This window comes from Schistocerca piceifrons, chromosome 2, assembly GCF_021461385.2.
Source record: "Schistocerca piceifrons isolate TAMUIC-IGC-003096 chromosome 2, iqSchPice1.1, whole genome shotgun sequence".
Classification (NCBI taxonomy): Eukaryota; Metazoa; Arthropoda; class Insecta; order Orthoptera; family Acrididae; genus Schistocerca; species Schistocerca piceifrons.
The window spans coordinates 182,963,732-182,987,047 of NC_060139.1; the positions used below are offsets into that span (position 1 = coordinate 182,963,732).

Consider the following 23,316-nt stretch of genomic DNA (forward strand, 5'->3'; position numbering starts at 1 on the left):
ACAAACAGATCGGTGTCTGATTACGTCAGCACGTCAATGATATTAGTATTTAATGGTAATACTAACAAGCGATATGAAATAGGATGATGATGATGATGATTATGTTGGTTTACGGGATGAAGTAGGATGATTACGTAAAAACAGTATTATAGAAGATGGGTGGAAACGTTTAATTCATCGTAAGGGTGGGGGAAAGTGAAAGGCATCTATATCGCTAAACAGACCCTAGTGTGACCAGTTCCAGGTTATTGTTCGACTGTTTGGGAATCTTTATCAAGTAGATATGACAAAAGGAATCGAAAAAAATTCGAAGACGCAGTTTTAGCATCGTAACAGGTCAGTAGTTTAGACGAAAGTGATCCAAAAATGCTCGGAAAATTAAATGGGAATTCTTAAAAGAACGTCGACGTAGTTCCCGCGAAAGTACGTTCGGTACATTTCAAGAAACTGTATTCGAAGAAGACTGAGCAGCCACAGTCGAACATATACGGTCGCGTAACTCACTGCTGTAAAAGTTGTTATCATCTGACACTCGTGCCCCTACTAGCGGGAAAGCCAATCGTAAGATTAATGTTTGTTTTTAATAATATTTCTACTTAACTGAAGAAATAGTTCTTATATTTTTGCATTTGCAGCATCAGTAAATTATCAGTAGACACTAGTGAACATGAAATAAACGGAAAAGGAGCTCACTCTCGTTGATGCTCCGCTGAAAGCAAGATAATGTAAACACAGCTTTTCATGCGTGGGAAGCATACGAGTATATTTCTGTTGCTGTGTTATTATTACGATAGTCACTGTTCTTGACACGTAAAAATTTTGCTTAGAGTCTAATGATACGTGCAATCCTCCGCTTCACTCGATCAATACACGAATATTTTTTTAAATGTAATTACTTTTCTTTCAAACGATGGCCGTGTTGAAGGTTCTTGACCGTCGTGCTTCAGAGGTAGCAACAATTCCAGAATTTGTTTCTTTCGTGTTGGAAAAGAGTTTTATTGCTTTTGACTTATCATTGTCACGTCTGTGTGGTTTTCCCTTATCTACAGATGTGGTGCCCTATTTGGTACAATGAATAATGTACGTATCGCATTCCATACAAGTTTCCCGTGTTCCACATGGACTGAGCTGGGTGGAAGCATACCGAAAAATATTTCACGTTGTGCGGCATACACAGGGTGGTCCATTGACAGTGACAGGGCCAAATATCTCACGAAATAAGCATCAAACGAAAAAACTACAAAGAACGAAACTCGTCTAGCTTGAAGGGGGAAAGCAGATGGCGCTATGGTTGGCTCGCTAGATGGCGCTGCCATAGGTCAAACGGATATCAACTACGTTTTTTAAAAATAGGAACTCCCATTTTTATTACATATTCGTGTAGTACGTAAAGAAATATGAATGTTTTAGTTGGAACATTTTTTCGCTTTGTGATACATGGCGCTGTAATAGTCACAAACGTGTAAGTACGTGGTATCACGTAAAATTCTGCTAGTGTGGACGGTATTTGATTCGTGATACATTACCCAGGTTAAAATGGCCCATTTACCAATTGCCGAAAAGGTTGATATCGTGTTGATGTATGGGTGTTGTGTTCAAAATGCCCGACGGGCGTGTGCTATGTATACTGCTCGGTATCCTGGACGACATCATCTAAGTGTCCGGACCGTTCGCCGGGTAGTTACGTTATTTAAGGAAACAGGAAGTGTTCAGCCACATGTGAAACGTCAACCACGACCGTCAACAATTGATGATGCCCAAGCAGGCGTTTTAGCTGCTGTCGCGGCTAATCCGCACATTAGTAGCAGACACATTACGCGAGAATCGGGAATCTCAAAAACGTCGGTTTTGAGAATGCTACATCAACATCGGATGAATCCAGGTTCTGTTTACAGCATCATGATGGTCGCATCCGTGTTTGGCGACATAGCGGTGAACGCACATTGGAAGCGTGTATTCGTCATCGCCATACTGGCGTATCACCCGGCGTGATTGTATGGGGTGCCATTGGTTACACGTCTCAGTCACCTCTTATTCGAATTGACGGCACCTTGAATAGTGGACGTTACATTTCAGATGTGTTACGACCCGTGGCTCTACCATTCATTCTATCCCTGCGAAACCCTGCATTTCAGCAGGATAATGCACGACCGTATGTTGCAGGTCCTGTACAGGCCTTCCTGGATACAGAAAATGTTCGACTGCTGCTCTGGCCAGCACATTTTCCAGATCTCTCACCAATTGAGAAAGTCTGGTCAATGGTGGCCGAGCAACTGGCTCGTCACAATACGCCAGTCACTACTCATGATGAACTGTGGTATCGTGTTGAAGCTGCATGGTCAGCTGTATCTGTACACGCCATCCAAGCTCTGTTTGACTCATGCCCAGGCGTATGAAGGCCGTTATTACGGCCAGAGGTGGTTTTACTGGGTACTGATTTCTCAGGATCTATGCATCCTAATTGCGTGAAAATGTAATCACATGTCAGTTCTAGTATAATATATTTGTCCACTGAATCCTCATTTATCATCTGCATTTCTTCTTGGTGTAGCAATTTAATGGCCAGTAGTGTATGTTTTGTATTATTCAGTACACTGACAGGCTTACACATGTACACTTGTACAACAGTTAGTAAACATTACAACATGCGGAACACGTCAACCGAAATGCATTTTCACATACGTGGATGACACACGGAAGGTAAAAGCTCGATGTTTTCTTGGACCACGTCACCCTAACATTAAATTCACCATGGAACTGGAGAAAGATGGACTACTCCCGTTTATAGAGGTACTACTCAAGAGTAAGGCAGATGTTGCCTTGAGTGACAGTGTGTGCCGCAAACCCGACTTGTACCTGGAAGCCAACAGTTGTCACCATCCGGCACAGAAAAATGGTGGACCGGGCACGAACTCTGTCATATCCCGTGAATTTGGTGACGGAGATAGAACATTTACAATCTGTGTTTTACAAAAATGGATACCCTTCTCGTGATGTTCGGAAGACACTGCACCCTATTTCCCCGCGAGAGGTTCCTGAAGAGGTGCAAGAAGAAACGAAGAAGGTTGCATATTTGCCATACGTCGGACAGTTATCAGCCAAAATCAGCAGAATTCTCAACACATCAAGAGCGTGTTCCATCCAACCACCAAGATTAAGGCTCTGCTTGGGAGTGTGAAGGATGACCTGGGTATACGGAAACTGGGCGTTTACCACGTACCATGTGAGTGGGGAATGGCATACATCGGCCAGACGACTAGGACCGTGGACATCAGGTGCAAAGAACACCGATGGCACCCCAGACTGAGACAGGCAACCAAGTCAGCGATTGCCGAGCATTGTTTAGAACTCAGACATTCTATGAACTACAATAATGCCAACACTCTAACACAACCATCGAGGTGCTAAGACAGCGTCATGAAAGATTCCATTGAGTTTAAGGTCAAGGAGAATCTCATTAGCCGTGACACCGGTCTCCAACTGAGCTCTGTCTTGAATCCTGTATTTGGTCTTCTAAAGACACAACGGAGACAACAGCAAGATCCCAGGGGACACACATACACTACTGACCATTAAAATTGTTACACCACGAAGATGACGTGCTACAGGCGCGAAATTTAACTCACAGGAAGAAGATGCTGTGATATGCAAATTATTAGCTTTTCCGAGCATTCACAGAAGGTTGACGCGCATGGCGACACCTACAACGTGCTGACATGAGGAAAGTTTCCAACCGATTTCTCATACAGAAGCAGCAGTTGACCGGCGTTGCCTGGTGAAACGTTGTTGTGATGCCTCATGTAAGGAGGAGAAATGCGTACCATCACGTTTCCGACTTTGATAAATGTCGGATTGTAGCGTATCGCGATTGCGCTTTATCGTATCGCGACATTGCTGCTCGCGTTGTTCGAGATCCAATGACTGTTAGCAGAATATGGAATCGATGGGTTCAGGAGGGTAACACGGAACGCCGTGCTGGATCCCAACGGCCTCGTATCACTAGCAGTCGAGATGACAGGCATCTTATCCGCATGGCTGTAACTGATCGTGCAGCCACGTCACGATCCCTGAGTCAACAGATGAGGACGTTTGCAAGACAACAACCATCTGCACGAACAGTTCGACGACATTTGCAGCAGCGCGGACTATCAGTTCGGATACCATGGCTGCGGTTTCCCTTGACGCTGCATCACAGACAGGAGCGCCTGCGATTGTGTACTCAACGACGAACCTGAGTGCACGAAAGGCAAAACGTCATTTTTTCGCATGAATCCAGGTTCTGTTTACAGTGTCATGGTGGTCGCCCCTGTGTTTGGCGACATCGCGGTGAACGCACATTGGAAGCGTGTATTCGTCACCACCACACTGGCGTATCACCCGGAGTGATGGTATGGGGTGCTGTTGGTTACACATCTCGGTCACTTCTTGTTCGCATTGACGGCACCTTGAACAGTGGACGTTACATTTCAGATGTGTTACGACCCGTGGCTCTACCCTTCATTCGATCCCTGCGAAACCCTACATTTCAACAGGATAATGCACGACCGCATGTTGCCGGTCCTGTACGGTCCTTTCTGGATACAGAAAACGTTCGATTGCTGCCATGGCCAGCTCATTCTCCAGATCTCTCACCAATTGAAAACGCCTGGTCAATGGTGGCCGAGCAACTGGCTCGTCACAATACGCCAGTCACTACTCTTGATGAACTGTGGTATCGTGTTGAATTTGGATGTTCAGCTGTACCTGTAGACGCTATCCAAGCTCTGTTTGACTCAATGCCCAGGCTTATCATGGCCGTTATTACGGCCAGAGGTGGTTTTTCTGGGTACTGATTTCTCAGGATCCATGGACCCAATTTTTGTGAAAATGTAATCACATGTCAGTTCTAGTATAATGTATTTTTCCAATGAATACACGTTTATTATCCGCATTTCTTCTTGGTGTAGCAATTTTAATGGCCAGTAGTGTATAAATATGGAGTTAGAGAAAACAGCCCGGTACATGCAAAGATGGACACAAGTGAAATGGTCACTAAGACAACAGACCCAATACCTGTGGATGTTCCACCGAGTCTCGAGCGGCAGTTTGAACACCAGAGGCCTGAAAGTAGCACTGCAGTCGTTCCTGGTGGGCACGGACCTCGGAAGAACGCCTGACTCGGTACGCCATGGTGACAGAACGTCGCAGATCACTGGATGGCTTAAATGGCGACAATCTGAACATAAAACGTCTAGCACGACTTGGACGTTATTCAGAACTCCATACAGCAAGACTGACAACAGATAATAACCACAAAACACGGGCACAGCTTTCGGAACAGCCGCTGCTAAAAGAAAACACTACAGTCGCTGCTATTGGTCGGCGGGTACCACGGACAGAGCATCTGACGCGGCGTGGACCGCAGACTGAGCGCCTAGCACAACATAGTCATAAATGTCGAACTCGTTCCGCGCTGGGATCAGTATCAGACGGCACCTGAAGATGACTGCCAGTCACGCAGTTGAAATGTCGTGAAAGAAAGACGCGAATAACAGGCAGAAACCCGATAGTTCAATATCACAACGCCTTACCAGGAGAGCCTGGCGCGACCGCTACTGTCGCAGGTTCGAATCCTGCCTCGGGCATGGATGTGTGTGACGTCCTTAAATTAGTTAGGTTTACGTAGTTCTAAGTTCTAGGGGACTGATGACCTCAGATGTTAAGTCACATAGTGCTCAGAGCCATCTGAACCATTTGGAGAGCCTGAGAATTACATTACAACATGCGTTTTACGAAGTATCAATTGAAAAATACGCATTTTTAACACATTCATCATTGAGGATTATCATACACGTTCCACTACAGCTATTGCACAGTTCGCAATAAACGTTTTAATATCCCACCGTCAACTTCAGTGCGTTTCTCCACTCGTGAGAGTACTTGTTGTGTTGTTTGTCTAAGGGCCTCTGCACGTTGCGTAACGAAGGAGGCGGCGTCCGTGATGCGATCAGGGAGTTCATTTCACATATTCTCCTTTGGTTTGTACAACTCGGACTTCATCCAATCCAATAAACAAAAGTCTAATGGCGTAAGGTCTGGAGACCTTGGTGGTCAGTTAGTTGCACTACAATGACTGAACCAGCGATTAGGCCGGTATTACACTATCAAATTTCTTTGTCAAAGGTTTGATCAAGGATGTGATCAAACATTTGACAAATATATTTGACAAAGATCTTTGACGTGGCGCTAAAAAGGGCATTACACTGACATAATATTTTTCGTCAAAGTTCAAGATGGCTGACAACAACAACTTGTTGTCAACAGCAGTTGCATGTGCCACAATTGTACTGGGTGCACATTCGGAAGAGAAGCAGGAGAAAAAAAGGAAACGTACCTGGGTGAAGCCGTGGGTTTTACGAAGACACGATAAAAGCATTCAACGTGAGCTTGTAGTGGAGGACGTCAGGTCGTACATCAATTACTTAAGAATGGATGAGCATACATTTCTGTATGTGCTCAGTGAAGTGTATCCTCATACCACAAAGCACAATACTCACTAAGAACTGCTATATCTGCAGAAGACAGGCTCACTGTAACCCTCCGATTCCTTGCTACAGGAGAGGGATAGGTTAGGTTAGGTTAGGTTAGGTTAGGTCTCCAATCTTCTTAATCTATTTTTGTATTCGGGTGCCTCACGTTGTAAAGCGCCTCATCAGCTTCATACATCTCTATTAATTTTGTAGTTGTCGGTACACACCAACTGTATTTACCAGCAATGTTTATAAACACACTACAGACGACAGAACGCTGCAGCGATGATAGCGCTCCACGTGGTAACATGTCACATTGCAGTGAACAGAAGACAAGCGACTTCTTTGATCAAATCTACTGCGATGCCCTAGATTTGATCAAATATTTGACGATATTTGACAAAGTTCCCTATTACACCATCCAATTTCTTTGACAAAGATATCGGACAAAGAAATTTGATAGTGTAATACTGGCCTTAGGGTAAGTGCGACAGGGATGCCCCACATGGAGAGGTCCCATAGTGCTGGAAGTACAATGCAGTTCACGTGGCCAAAGGAGCGTCAACAAATGAATTTTCCTAAAAACAAGAAAAAAGCTGTAATTCTGTTTCATCATTTGCTCTTCTCAAATTACTGGACCTATTGGCACGTAACAGATCATGCCGCAGCAAAGCAGCAAACACTGATCGGAGAACGAAGTTGTAAATTCGTTTCCACTGCATTGTGTGGATTTTCCTGCGACCATCGATGATTATTACACGTGTTGTTGATTCCATTCCGTGTAAACACGGCATCACCAGTGAACAGTATTCGTGGAAGCAAATGACGACTTTCATTCAACCAGTGACAAAATTCATGGAGTGTGGCATTGCCGCCAATGTGAAGACTGTGGACACGTTGTATGTGAAACGGACACAAGTTTATCGCAAGTGATGTTCGTCATACAGCTGTTCGTGGGACAGTGATACGAACAGAAAGTCGCCCTGTGCTGTTAGCAGGGCTACGCTACATCATTTCAACAATATATGGAGATGGTATTTGTTCTTTCGGACATGTCCGAAAGAACAGATACCATCCCCATATATAGATCAGGCTAACCGGCCATGACCTTCTTCTTCTGTGCGCATTGCCCGAACTCTTACGGGACTTGCCGCGAGTAATGACTGTAGTGGGCAGGGGCACTATGAATGTAGTATGTGGACATTAAGCTGGGAATGTGGGTCTTACGGGGAGCGTGAAAGGGATAAGTCCCTGCAATCGCACTATCTTCTCTGCCCTCGGTGGCTCAGATGGATAGAGCGTCTGCTATGTAAGCAGGAGATCCCGAGTTCGAGTCTTGGTCGGGGCACACATTTTCAATTCTCCGCGTTCCTGTATATCAACGCCTGTTGACAGCGTAGGGTCTTGATTTAAATATCATTTCATTTCAACAACGTGCTGCTGTTCCTGCACAGATTTTTGAACTACACGTTCAGAAGAAAAATGGGAACTTGGAAGAATGCCTGTTTAATAGAGCGTGCTGAAAACTTTGCTAAACACTCTGCGATCAGGAATTCGACGTATCGGAAAGCGTCGGTTTGCCGACAGCGACAGGAGCACTTCTATCGTAGAAGCCGTAGACATGCACCATATGTGCATATTCTTCGTTAGTGTAGATGTGTGTCATTTTAGCTAGAGCGTGTACAAACACAGTTAACTGATGATTTCAGTGAGGCATCCTCAAAACCTCGCACGCATCTCACTCACAAATCACCACGGACAGCTACGCGTTCAACGGGCTAGTTTAATCGCAGAAAGACATCCCGAACAAAGACATTGAAAGCAACGAAATAGGACGGGCTAGAGTAAAACGTCAAACAGGTTAAACAAGGTTCTGAGAAAAACAGACGTTTCTGAAAATCAAGTTTGTAGACAAACCTCCCGTCACATAGGTCTGAAATGCTTCTTTAACCAAGTCTCAACATCCTATACTTCTCACAAAAAAATAATATTCCCACTTTATGCTATGAAATATTAATTAACATATCAGATTACATTTGTTGTTTATTTTAATTCACAAAATTTCCATTTGTAGGCTAACGACAATAATGTCTTCTGACAGATTTAAAGTGTGTAATTAATGTGAAAGTAAATTAGCAACATAAATGACAGGTACTAAATTCATCACACACACAATTATGACCTATTCCAACTCCTCGTTACCATCATTTTCATTAAGTACGTCTGTAAGCATGAAGTTCAGTTAAAACTGTCGATACACGTCCGATTATAAAGTAGTACTACTACGTACATGACACTAAATTATAACAATTAAGCAGCGCTGAGCAACAAAATTATGGCCGGTCGATGTGGCCGAGTGGTTCTAGGCGCTACAGTCTGGAACCGCGCGACCGCTACGGTCGCAGGTTCGAATCCTGCCTCGGGCATGGATGTGTGTGATGTCCTTAGGTTAGGTAGGTTTAAGTAGTTCTAAGTTCTAGGGGGCTGATGACCTTAGAAGTTAAGTCCCATAGTCCTCAGAGCCATTTGAACCATTTTTTGAACAAAATTATGCTTTGTACTTTGAGCCCTGAAGGAAATGAATATCCGAGAAATTTAAAAATGGATTAATAACAGTCTCGACCCCAATAAAATATTTATGTGCAATGGTTACCGGTTTCGGTCAGAATGTGACCATCTTCAGAACAAAATGATAGGCCATGGGTGTGAACTGAGCAGTTGACGTTCTTGGAATCATAACACTAGTTCCGTTCACCACCACTACCTATAATTTTGTTCTGAAGATGGTCATATTCTGACCGCCGGCCGGAGTAGCCGTGTGGTTCTAGGCGCTACAGTCTGGAACCGAGCGACCGCTACGGTCGCAGGTTCGAATCCTGCCTCGGGCATGGATGTGTGTGATGTCCTTAGGTTAGTTAAGTCTAATTAGTTCTAAGTTCTAGGCGACTGATGACCTCAGAAGTTAAGTCGCTTAGCGTTCAGAGCCATTTGAACCATTTTTGAACATTCTGACCGAAACCGGTAACCATTGAAAGTAAAGGTTTTATTGCGGTAGAGACTGTTTTTAATCTATTTATAAAGTAGTTTTAGCCAGAAAGCCATTTCTCTTCGAGAAATGGTCTCAAAAATTACTGATCCGAGGAACTGGTGATACAAAAAATGGTTCAAATGGCTCTAAGCACTATGTGACTTAACATCTGAGGTCATCAGTCCCCTAGATTTAGAACTACTTAAACCTAACTAACCTAAGGACATCACACACATACATGCTCGAGGCAGGATTCGAACCCGCGACCGTAGCAGCAGTGCGGCTCCGGATTGAAGCACCTAGATCCGCTCGGCTACAGCGGCCGGCAACTGGTGATACAACTTTTCGTGACTGTTCACATATGAAGATGGGGTTACAGATATAGGTGAAACTGGTTCAGCGTAAGATCAGTAGACGTCAGGAGCATGCATACATGCTACGATCTCAACATCGCTGGCTATATGTTTTAGGCCCTTATATTTCTAAGCACTCCAAATGTTTTCTGTCTCGGAAATCATTCGAAGTAGAACTTATGTTCACATGAAGTTTTTTTCCTCCAAATGAGTGTTCTTGTCATGTTTCTGAATATTAACCATTCCTCCTGGAGTACCCTATATCGAGAACACTAAAGATTTTCCAAAGTCACTCTCCTCACGAAACATAAGCGAATGGGCAGGGGGAAAATTACAGTTGTTCGAGAAGTACCCTTCGGCACGCATTATAAGATGGCAGGCTGTGCGTAGACGAAAATGTAGGTAGGTTGGTCTCGTTGGATACTCACTTTGCAGTCCGCTGGGAGCAGCCGTCAGCCGTATCCCGCATGGCCAGCAGAGATGTGGAGACCCTTCCAGTGGGCGGCCGGTCGCTACACTGGCTGCCCGTGCGGCCGCTGCCTCGACTATTATCGCTGCCGTTAGGACCTGCGGCAAGGACGCGAGAGCCCTTATCTGCGCCCTAGGATGACACACTGCGCCCGAGTTGAGCGCTGCCGCTCGCTACCTGTCATTTCAGCGCGAATGCCAGCTGGTCACGTCTCTTCTTGTTACTCACTGCCTCATGATGCTGCGTAGAAGTTACGCACCTGACGGTGTGTGGAGGAGGGTACTTCTGGTACTACAATCAATACTACCCCTTCTCGATCCATTCACTGATGACTCCTCGACTTCCAGAAGGCGTTCGATACAGTTCCACACTGCCACTTAATGAACAAAACACGAACGCACGGAACATGACGAGCTGTGTGGCTCCAGTGGGCACTTGCGAGCAGACAGATTGCAGCATGAAACTTCCTGGCAGATTCAAACTGTGTGCCGGACCGAGACTCGAACTCGAGACCTTTGCCTTTCGCGGGCAAGTGCTCTAGCAACTGAGCTACCCAAGCACTACTCACGAGCCGTCCTCACAGGTACTGACGGAATTAAAACTGTGAGGACGGGTCGTGAGTCGTGCTTGGGTAGTTCAGTTGGTAGAGCACTTGCCCGCGAAAGGCAAAGGTCCCGAGTTCGAGTCTCGGTTCGGCACACAGTTTGAATCTGCCAGGAAGCTTCATATCAGCGCACACTCCGCTGTATTGTGAAAATTTCATTCTAGATTGCAGCGTGGATTCTTAACAGTTATAAATGTTCAGACGTGAAAGCAACGTCGGGCGCACGCCAAGGGAGTGTTTACGTTCCACAATACACTCACGCGACAAAAAGTTGTGGCTTGCCTCCTAGTATCATGTTGAAACTTTTGCCGGGCTTAGTGCAGCCACTCGACATGGCATGGACTCAACTAGTCGTTGGAAGTCCCCTGCAGAAATATTGAGCCATGCTGCCTCTATAGTCGTCCAAAATTGCGAAACAGTTGCCGATGCAGAATTTTGTGCACGAGCTGACCTCTCGATTATGTCCCATAACTGTTCGACGGAATTCACATCGGCCGATCTGGGTGGCATAATCATTCTCTGGAATTGTACAGAATTTATTTCAAACCAATCGCGAATAATTGTGACCCAGTGAAATAGCGCTTTGCCATCAGTAAAAATTCCATCAATGTTTGGAAACCAATGGTCTCCAAGTATCCGAACAGAGCATTTTGCAGTCAATGATCGGTTCGGTTGGACCAGAAGACCCAGTTCTTCCACTCAAACACAGCCCACAACATTACGAAGCCACCACCAACTTGCACAGTGCCTTGTTGACAACTTGTGTCCACGGCTTCTTCGGGCCTGATACACACTCGAATCCTACCATCAGTTGTTATAAACTGAAATCGGGAGTCATCTGACCGGGCCACGGTTTTCCAGTCGACTAAGGTCCAACTGATACGATCACGAGCCCAGGAGAGGCACTGCAGACGATGTCGAGCAGTTAGCAAAGGCATTTACTGCAGCCGAGCTCATTAACGCCATATTCCGTGACTCTGTCCTAATGGATACGATCGTAGTAAATTGATTTCTGCGATTTCATGCAGTGTTGCTTGTCTGTTAGCACTGACAACTCTAAGCAAGCGACGCTGCTCTCGGTCGTTAAGTGGAGGCCGTCGCCACTGCGTTGTTCAAGGTGAGAGGTAAGGCCTGAAATTTGATATTCTGGGCACAGTCTAGACACTGTGGATCTGGAATATTGAATTCTTTAACGATTTCTGAAATGGAATGCCCACCGCGTCTGATCCAATTACACTACTGGTCATTAAAATTGCTACACCAAGAAGAAATGCAGATGATAAACGGGTATTCGTTGGACAAATATATTAGACTAGAACTGACATGTGATTACATTTTCAGGCAATTTGGGTGCATAGATCCTGAGAAATCAGTATCCAGAACAACCACCTCCGGCCGTAATAACGGCCTTGATACGCCTGGGCATTGAGTCAAACAGAGCTTGGATCGCGTGTACAGGTACAGCTGCCATGCAGAGTAGTGACTGGCGTATTGTGGCGAGCCAGTTGCTCGGCCACCATTGACCAGGCGTTTTCAATTGGTGAGAGATCTGGAGAATGTGCTGGCCAGGACAGCAGTCGAACATTTTCTGTATCCAGAAAGGCCCGTACAGGACTTGCTACATGCGATTGTGCACTATCCTGCTGAAATGCACGGTTTCGCAGGGATCGAATGAAGGGTAGGGCCACGGGCCGTAACACATCTGAAATATAACGTCCACTGTTCCAAGTGCCGTCAATGCGAACAAGAGGTGACCCAGACGTGTAACCAATGGCACCCCATACCATCACGCCGGGTGATGCGCCAGTATGGCGATGACGAATACACGCTTCCAATTTGCGTTCACCGCGATGTCGCCAAACACGGATGCGACCATCATGATGCTGTAAACAGAACCTGGACTCATCCGAAAAAATGACGTTTTGCCATCCGTGCACCCAGGTTCGATGTTGAGTACACCATCGCAGGCGCTCCTGTCTGTGATGCAGCGTCAAGGGTAACCGCAGCCACGGTCTCCAAGCTGATGGTCCATGCTGCTGTAAACGTCGTCGAACTGTTCGTGCAGATGGTTGTTGTCTTGCAAACGTTCCCATCTGTTGACTCAGGGATCGAGACGTGGCTGCACGATGCGTTACAGCCATGCGGATAAGATGCATGTCATCTCGACTGCTAGTGATACGAGGCCGTTGGGATCCAGCACGGCGTTCCGTATTACCCTCCTGAACTCACCGATTCCATATTCTGCTAACAGTCATTGGATCTCGACCAACGCGAGCAGCAATGTCACGATACGATAAACCGCAATCGGGACTGGCTACAATCCGATCTTTATCAAAGTCGGAAACGTGATGGTACGCATTTCTCCTCCTTATACGAGACATCACAACAACGTTTCACCAGGCAAAGCCGGTCAACTGCTGTTTGTGTATGAGAAAACGGTTGGAAACTTTCCTCATGTTAGCACGTTGCAGGTGTCGCCACCGGCGCCAACCTTATGTGAATGCTCTGAAAAGCTAATCATTTGCATATCACAGCATCTTCTTCCTGTCGGTTAAATTTCGCGTCTGTAGCACCTCATCTTCGTGGTGTAGCAATTTTAATAGCCAGTAGCGTACCATTCCGCGTTCAAAGATTGTTAATTCCAGTCGTGCGGCCATAATCTCATCGGTTACCTTTTCGCACGAATCACCTGAGTACCATGGACAGCTCCGCCAATGCGCTGCCCTTTCATACCTTGTGTACGCGATATTTCCTCCATCTGGGGTACTGATCACAGTCCTTGAGGATGTTGCTTTTTTCCTGTAGCGCATACAAATAAAGTAGTGAACAACGTCAGAAGTACCATGATGCTTTTCGCGGGTGATGTTGTGCGTAGAGAAATCGCACCGCTAGAAAATTTTAGCGAAATGCAGGACGAGTTGCAGAGGATCGATGCTTGGTGGAGGGGCAGGCAGTCGACCCTTAACACCAGCAACTGTAACGTACTGCACTTACATAGCTAAAATCATCCATTACTTACAGCACGATTTTGGATCATATGTGTTCGGACATTGTGAATTACGTCGAAGAAAACATTTTATTGACACATAATCGGCACGCATTCAGAAAATATCGTTCTTGTGAGTCACAACCCGCTCTTTATGCACTCGACGTAATGAGTGCTACCGACTTGTGATGTAGTATTAATTCCATATTTCTATATTGCCAGGTCTTTGATGGCGTGCCTCAGATGCGGCCTCTTATCAAACTGCATACGGAGTATCGTCTCTGTAGTAATCAACGGAAAATCGTCCCGTGAAGCAGAAGAGATATCTGCTGTTCGCCAAGGAAAAGTTATAGGCTCTTTGCGGTTCATAATTTACATAAACGATTTAGTAGGCAATCTGAGCAAGCTGTGTTGGACTGTTTGCAGATGATGTGTCGTTTGAAATCTAGTACAGTGATCATAAAACCAAAATCAGTTGCAATATGATTTAGATAAGCTAACTGTCTGGCACCAAAAGTGTCACTTGTCCTAAATAATGAAAACTGCGAGGTCATCCGCGAGAGTAATAAAAGAAATCCGTAGAAATTCGGTTACACGATAAATCGTACAAACCTAATTCTGTCAATTCAACTAGATACCCAGCGACTACAATTATAAACAAATTGAGACGATCGCATAGAAAGTGCTGTGGGGTTGGCGAGCCAAAGACTGCATTTTATTGGCAGAACTCTTTGAAGATGCAACAGGTCTGCTAAAGAGATTACTTACACAAGTCTTGTCCGTCCTCTGATAGAGTATTGCTGTGCGGTATGGGATCATTACCAGAGAGAACTGATGGAGCACATCGGAGAAGCTCACCCAGCTCGTTTTGTACGGTCGAGAAATAGAGGAGAGAGTCTGATGGATATAACTCGCGACTTGGAGAGGTAGTCATTAAAAAAAGGGCATTTTTCACAGCGATGAGATTTTTTCACGAAATTTCAATCACTAACTTTCGCCTCCGAATACGAAAATATTTTGTTGAGGCCCATCTACAAAGGCAGAAATGTTCACTGTAATGAAATAGAAATCAGACCTAGCTCGGAAAAATTTCAGCGGTCATTTTTCCCGCGATGTGTTCGAGTGTGAAACGACAGAGAAATATTGTAAAAGTGATTCGACGAACCCATGCAGAGTTATCAAGTAGATGTATATTGTGTGATTATGCGATTGCAGAACATTCACTGACAGCTGGCTATAAACACGACGAAATAAAATGTAATGCGTCTAAATACACTGAAGCACCAAAGAAATTGCTATAGGCATGCGTATTCAAATACAGAAACCTGTAAACAGGCAGAATACGGCGCTCCGGTCTGGCTTAGTTGTTAGATCGGTTACTGCTGCGACAATGGCACTTTATCAAGATTTAAGTTAATTTGAAGTGGTGTTATAGTCGACGCACGAGCCATGGGATACAGCATCTCCTAGGTAGCGATGAAATGGGAATTTTCATGTGCGACCATTTCATGAGTGTACCGTGAATATCAGGGATCCGGTAAAATACCAAATCTCCGACACCTCAGCGGCCGGTAAAAGATCCTGCAACAACAAGACCAACGACAACTGAAGAGAATCGTTCAGCGTGACAGAAGTGCAACCCTTGCGCAAATTGCTGCAGATTCCAATGCTGAGCCAGCAACAAGTGTCAGCGTGCGAACCATTCTAAGAAACGTCATCGATATGGGCTTTCGGCGCCGAAGGTCCGCTCGCGTAGCCTTGATGATTGTACGACAAAAAGCTTTATGCCTCGCCTGGGCCCGTCAACACCGACATTGGACTGTTGCTAATCGGAAACATGTTGCCTCGTCGGACGAGTCTCGTTTCAAATTGTATCAAGCGGATGGACGTGTACGGGTATGGAGACAAACTCATGAATCAATGGACTCTGCATGTCAGCAGGGATTGTTCAAGCTGGTGGAGGCTCTGTAATGGTGAGGGGCGTCAATGGACCCTGCATGTCAGTAGGGATTGTTCAAGCTGGTAGAGGCTCTATAATGGCGTGGGGAGTCTGCAGTTGGAGTGATATGGACCCCTGATACTAGTCTGACAGGTGACACGTATGTAAGCTCCTGTCTTATCACCTGCATCCATTCATGTCCATTGTGCATTCCGACGGCCTTGGGCAATTCCAGGAGGACAATGCCACACCCCACACGTCCAGAATTGCCACAGAGTGGCTCCAGGAACACTCCTCTCAGTTTCAACACTTCCATTGGCCACCTAACTCCCCAGACATGAACATTACTTAGCATATCTGGGATGCCTTGCAACGTGCTGTTCAGAAGAGATCTCCAACCCATCTCTTACCGATTTGTGGATAGTCCTGCAGGATTTATGGCGTCAGTTCCCTCCAGCACTACTTCAGACATTAGTCGAGTCCATGTCACGTCGTGTTGCGGAACTTCTGCGTGCTCGCGGAGGCCCTAAATGATATTAGGCAGGTATACAAGTTCCTTTGGCTCATCGGTGCAGACGAACAGCGGTCAGTCACTGGAATCAGTCACAATCGTTAAGTTCGTTAAGTATCTGAAGGTTTCTGTCCGCTGACGAATCGACCACATAAATGTAGTCGTGCGGAAAGTCTCTGCAAGAGCCAGATTTATTGGATGACTTCTAATAAAATGTAATTTGTACTTCGGCCATTTCATGAGTACCTTTCGAGGACATAGAGCTCGTACCAATACTTGTTTTGTAAATAAAACTGCCTTTTCCTGCTGCTAGTTACTTTATTTATCCCATACGCGTTTCGCCTTCTCTTGTTCTAAGGCATCATCAATGGGATCTATAGCGATACAGTTTTGTTAGTTATAGATTAACAAACAGTTCACTTCGCGATTTTTTGTAAAAAGTAATTACTTACGATTTGCTGATCTGCGTTTCCTCACATCTGGTCTGGTAGTGCGACATCACGACCAGATGTGAGGAAACGCTGATCAAAAAATCGTAAGCAATTTCATTTTTACAAAAAATCGCGAAGTGAACTGTTTGATAATCTATAACTAACAAAACTGTATCGCTATAGATCCCATTGATGATGCCTTAGAACAAGAGAAGGCGAAACGCGTATGGGATAAATAAAGTAACTAGCAGCAGGAAAAGGCAGTTTTATTCACAAAACAAGTATTTATATACTTGCTGCGGAGGATGGCCACACAAACAAATTTGTTAGCTCATACCAAGTTCAGTTAACATAGGAGAGAGAAAAGATGCCAACAAAAGCTACTCATTCTTTCTGTGTTTGTTTTGTCAACCTGAGTGTGTCAGGGCTCAGATGCTCAGCAAACTGCAGTGTAAGCCGTTACAGGAGAGATTTCGTATCACAAAATTGTGAGAGGTATGTGCGAAAGAACAGACACCACCCATTCACATAACTGATTAGTCTGATGGACAGTGAATCCACCACCTACAGTGCGCGTTTACGTTCGACCTCCAGCGGGAGTCTAAAATGAGCGAGCATGACATGGACGGGGATTGTGGGTAGGTGGCGCTCGGTGGGAATGCGAGTGGACTGGGAAGCATACCGAGGTGAAATGATAATTAAATCAAGACGCTAAGCTGCCGACAGGCGTTGATATACACAAACGGGGACAGTTGAAAATATGTGCCCCGACCGGGACTCGAACCCGGGACTCCTGCTTACATGGCAGACGCTCCATACATCTGAGCCATCGATGGCACAGAAGATAGCGCGACTGCAGGGATTTATCCCTTGCTCGCTCCCCGTGAGACTCACATTCGCAACATTCGTAGTGCCCCTGCCCATTACACTCATTACTCGCGGCAGACAATCTTACCGAGTGCAGTAAGGGTTCGGGCAATGCGTGTGCATCCGCACAGAAAAAGATCAATGGTCGGTTATAACTATATGAAGATGGTATCTGTTCTTTCGGACATGTGCGAAAAAAAATTAGAAATTAAGATATTTGCAATAAAATGTAAATGTCGTGTGACTAGGGCCTCCCGTCGGGTAGACCGTTCGCCGGATGCAAGTCTTTCGATTTGACGCCACTGCGGCGAGTTGCACGTCGATGGGGATGAAATAATGATGATGATTAGGACAACACCCAGTCCCTGAGGGGAGAAAATCTCCGACACAGCCAGGAATCGAACCCGGGCCCTTAGGATTGACATCTTGTCGCGCTCACCACGCTTTTTTCTTTTTTTTTTATCTCATTTTGTTCAATATTATTCGTGGAATTTGTTCGGGCCGGCCGCGGTGGTCTAGCGGTTCTAGGCGCGCAGTCCGGAACCGCGCGACTGCTACGGTAGCAGGTTCGAATCCTGCCTCGGGCATGGATGTGTGTGATGTCCTTAGGTTAGTTAGGTTTAAGTAGTTCTAAGTTCTAGGGGACTGATCACAGATGTTAAGTCCCATAGTGCTCAGAGCCATTTGAACCATTTTTTTTGTTCGGGACGGACGTCCGATGACACCAGTTTAGATTCTTAGTTGATCCGTTCACTCACTTTTTTTATTACAGACGGTAGCTCACCCTCTGACCGAACACGCTGAGCTACCGTGCCGGCCCCACTCAGCTACCGTGGGGGGACATTTTTGCACTCAGTAGCTGTATCAAACCAGTCTTCGGACTCAAGTAAAAAAAAAAAAAAACCTTATGTGAAGTTGATCAGAGAATTTAAAAAGGTTTCCAACCGCATAACATGAGTGCAAATTGATCGAATTTTGACAGTCATATTAGCTTCTCAAAATGTCGACCTTGAGAATTGACACACGGTATAAAACAATCACACACAGGCATTACTGCACATAGAATTTCATCTGGACTTACCGTAACACAGGCCCGTGTTGTGTGGCATTTCGTGTCTTCGGGAGTCCCTGGCGTTCCCTTGCTTCAGTTTTACCCACGGATAAAAGTACATACAGGGGTTGGACATAAATATGGAAATACGGTGAGGAATGCATGCTTGAACATAAATGCAGATCCTAGCCAAGGTTGTAGATTGCGCTGTTGTATTTGACCACGAACGACACCTGTACAATGTCTTCTATACGTTGCAATCGTCAGTCGTTATCAGAAAAATGTTCTGTGTAGCTGTCAGAGCTAAGTGAAGTCGGACGTAGACAAGTTGTGCTCGTATGATGGGTGCCTCAGTAACCATGGTAGTTGAGGTGTTTGGTGTTGCAAGAGGCATCGCATCAAAAATGTATATCGCCTACAGGAAAAGCGGGGAAACAGCATGTGCTGAGTCACAACGCGAACGAGGGCGTGCTTTGAGTGATCGTGACGGACAGTAACTGAAGAAGGTTGTGACGAAAAATAAGACGATGTCAGCTGCGAAAGTCACTGCACAACTGAATGTCCCAATCGCCAACCCCGTCAGAAGAGAAGAGAGCACCATAAGCAGGGAACTGCAGGCCGACAGGGAATTCCACATCCACTCATCAGTGATGGAAATGCCCATAACAGAAAAATGTAATGCCGAAGCCACAAAATATAGGTTATATACACTACTGGCCATTAAAATTGCTACACCACGAACTTGAAATGCTACAGACGCGAAATTTAACCGACAGGAAGAAGATGCTGTGATATGCAAATGATTAGCTTTTCAGAGCATTCACACAAGGTTGGCGCCGGTGGCGACAGTGCTGACATGAGAAACATTTCCAACCAATTTCTCGTACACAAACAGCAGTTGTCCGCCGTTGCCTGGTGAAACGTTGTTGTGATGCCTCGTGTAAGGAGGAGAAATGCGTACCATCACGTTTCCGACTTTGATAAAGGTCGGATTGTAGCCAGTTCCGATTGCGGTTTATCGTATCGCGACATTGCTGCTCGCGTTGGTCGAGATCCAATGACTGTTAGTAGAATATGGAATCGGTGGGTTCAGGAGGGTAATACGGAACGCCGTCCTGGATCCCAACAGTCTCGTATCACTAGCAGTCGAGATGACAGGCTACTTATCCGCATGGCTGTAACGGATCGTGCAGCCACGTCTCGATCCATGAGGCTACAGATGGGGACGTTTACAAGAAAACAACCATCTGCACGAACAGTTCGACGACGTTTGCAGCAGCATGGACTATCAGCTCGGAGACCATGGCTGAAGTTACCCTTGACACTCAATCACGGACCTTGCGATGGTGTACTCAACGACGAACCTGGGTGCACGAATGGCAAAACGTCATTTTTTAGGATGAATCCAGGTTCTGTTTACAGCATCATGATGGTCGCATCCGTGTTTGAGACATCGCAGTGAATGCACAATGGAAGCGTGTATTCGTCATCGCCATACTGGCGCATCACCCGGTGTGATGGTATGGGGTGCCATTGGTTACACGTCTGGGTCACCTCTTGTTCGCATTGACGGCACTTTGAAGAGTGGACGTTACATTTCAGGTGTGTTACGACCCGTGGCTCTACCCTTCATTCGATCCCTGCGAAACCCTACATTTCAGCAGGATACTGCACGACCGCATGTTGCAGGTCCTATACGAGCCTTTCTGTTCTACTGCTGACCTGGCCACCACATTCTCCAGATCTCTCACCAATTGAAAACGTCTGGTGAATGGTGGTCGAGCAACTGGCTCGTCATAATACGCCAGTCACTGCTCTTGATGAACTGTGGTATCGTGTTGAAGCTGCATCTGCAGCTGTACCTGTACACGCCATCCAAGCTTTGTTTGACTCAATGCCCAGGCGTATGAAGGCCGTTATTACGGCCAGAGGTGGTTTGTTCTGGGTACTGATTTCTCAGGATCTATGCACCCAAATTGCGTGAAAATGTAATCACATGTCAGTTTCAGTATAATATATTTGTCCAATGAATACCCGTTTATCATCTGCATTTCTTCTTGGTGTAGCAATTTTAATGGCCAGTAGTGTAGTAATGGAAGAAAGTCATTTGGTCGGATGAGTCTTGTTTCACACTGTTTTCAATTTCTGGTTGATTTTAGACCCAAAGAGTGAAATTTGGAGAGGTTTCGTTGATGATTCGGGTAGCCATATTGTGTCCTCGCATTGGCCCCAAGGTTACTCTGTAATGTCTCATTACTACCAGGCATTCCATGACCATTCTGGGTGATCAGGTCCAGCCCATGATACAATGGTCTTCCCCAGTGGCGATGCTGTTATCCAAAATGACAGGGCTCTTCATATAGTTCGCATCATCAGTACTGGCTTTGCGAGTAGGAGGACGAATTATCGCAACCCCCCTGGCCACAACACTCGCAAAATCTCAATATTAATTGAGCTTTTGTGATTAACTTCGAAGAGAAGGATGTGTGATCACTATCTGCCTTCATCAGCGTTGCCACTATTTTGCAGAAGAGTGGTCTAAGATTCCGTTGAAAACCGTACAGGATCTGTATTCATCCAGTCCGAGACGACTAGAAGCTGCTTCGAATGCAAACGATTTTCCTACACTTTATTAGACATGGTAAGGTGTTGTGTTGTTGGTGTTTCCAGATTTTCGTCCACCCAGTGTAGGTGTTACGTCTGGTGAGCGCAGAGGCCATTTTGTGTTTCCGGAACTAGACGATCCAACAATCTCTAAATAGTTTGTTCGAAGGTCTACAATTATCTGAAAGAAGCGGGCGGGGCATCCAGTGGGAAGTCTTCCAATAACTGCAGCAACATATCCGTTAGAAACTATAGATTCTTGTGACTATTTATAGTCTTACCAAAAACACGTGTTGCGATTCTTGAAAATTTCTCATAGCACGTTGTCAGGCCAAGGATATTGTTTTCCGACTTCCCTCAAACAGCGTGGGTTTTAAAATGGCTAATATGGCATGCTGTGAAGATGCACTTGTCCACGATTTGTAAACGATGCTTCATCCTATTGCGTAGAAGCGCCACATCACTTTGTAGTTTGGTAGACACCATTCAGAAAACTGAAACTGATTTTGAATCATTGCCATGACTCTTAAGATGGAGGGAAATTTGGAAAGGATTAAATGCTCTGGACTCTAGTATTCGCCGTACAATGGTTTTGCTGGTCTCATTCGTACATTCAAGCTGCCTCTTAGTGACATGTGAATTGTGTGTTAGTACTGATGAAATGTTAGTTGCATTTCTCTCATTTTCTCCTTAGTTGAGATATTTTATTTTCATGCTTCCAGTTTCCTGATTTTTTAAAAATATGTTTTCGCGAAGAGGGAACGTGGCACAATCGGGATACCTTTCAGCATATAATCGCAGTGTTGCGCACTAGTCTGGTGACATTCGGTGAGATTGGAAGGCATATCAATATTTTTAACCGTTGAACACATAGTGGCTTCATGAACAAGTTGTCTGATCTTCCCAACATCAGGGCACAGACTGATGGACTTGAAATATCCCTCAGTACGGCTGAGTAGATTTTGTTACTATTTGATCAAGTTTCACACACGTTAAGTCGTTGAAGATCTCTTCGAAGTTTATTTCTACTGGCACAAAGAACAAGTATGTAGTTGCATTAAAATAACAATATCGGTGTCATAATTAGTCAGCTATAAATATTATAAATTACATATATGCATCAGAAAATTCGCCAAATTATGTGCCATAACTTTACGAAAACGGCATGCCTGTATTCACTGACGGAAATGAATCGTGTTACAGTATGAACAGCTTGACTGAATGCTACTAAACAAAGATACTCTAGTATTTCCACGACTATGGATTTTATTGATTAAAATTTCATGCTTATGCGAGCTTTCTTGTCGGTCTGTTCGGTAGGGGTAAGGGCGGGGATGAAAAAGATTGGCCGGCCGCTGGTGGCCGAGCGGTTCTGGCGCTACAGTCTGGAACCGCGCGGCCGCTACGGTCGCAGGTTCGAATCCTGCCTCGGGCATGGATGTGTGTGTTGTCCTTAGGTTAGTTAGGTTTAAGTAGTTCTAAGTTCTAGGGGACTTATGACCTCAGCAGTTGAGTCCCATAGTGCTCAGAGCCATTTTTTTTTGAAAAAGATTGTTAACGCCTAACGTCTCATCAGCCCTGCAGGATCAGTGTGTTGTGTGGGCAGTATCTGAAGGCGTTCCAGGCGATGTGCAAGTGAACAGACATGGCTGAGCGCAGAGAGGGGCGAAGAAGAGATGAACAGCGAACGGTAGGAGGTGATGTGCGCAATGTATGTGACATAGGCATATGTGGGTGAAGCTGTAGGTAAAAAGCTAATAGATAATTAATAATTTTTGAGAACATTTCTCTTCCAGAACAGCGGTTTTTTTATTACTGTAAAATGAACATAAACAGTCTCAACCACAAGAAACTTTTTTCTTAGGTTATTGGTTTCGGTTAGTTTTAGACAATCATAAGACGCCATACGATGGTGGTAGGCGGTGGCAGTGAACGGAGTGGGCATTACAACTCACGACTCCACA

The 23,316-nt window shown here is 45.3% G+C and overlaps 1 protein-coding gene across 1 annotated transcript in view; it reads right to left on the minus strand.

Annotated features, from left to right (window-relative positions):
* Positions 1-23,316, minus strand: part of LOC124775231 (solute carrier family 46 member 3-like) — a 286,972-nt gene that overhangs the window by 226,078 nt on the left and 37,578 nt on the right. Inside the window, exon 2 of the mRNA XM_047250068.1 lies at positions 10,319-10,457. Within this exon, the coding sequence (XP_047106024.1) occupies positions 10,319-10,359 (41 nt within the window). The 5' untranslated portion in view covers positions 10,360-10,457. The remainder of the gene's footprint in view (positions 1-10,318; positions 10,458-23,316) is intronic.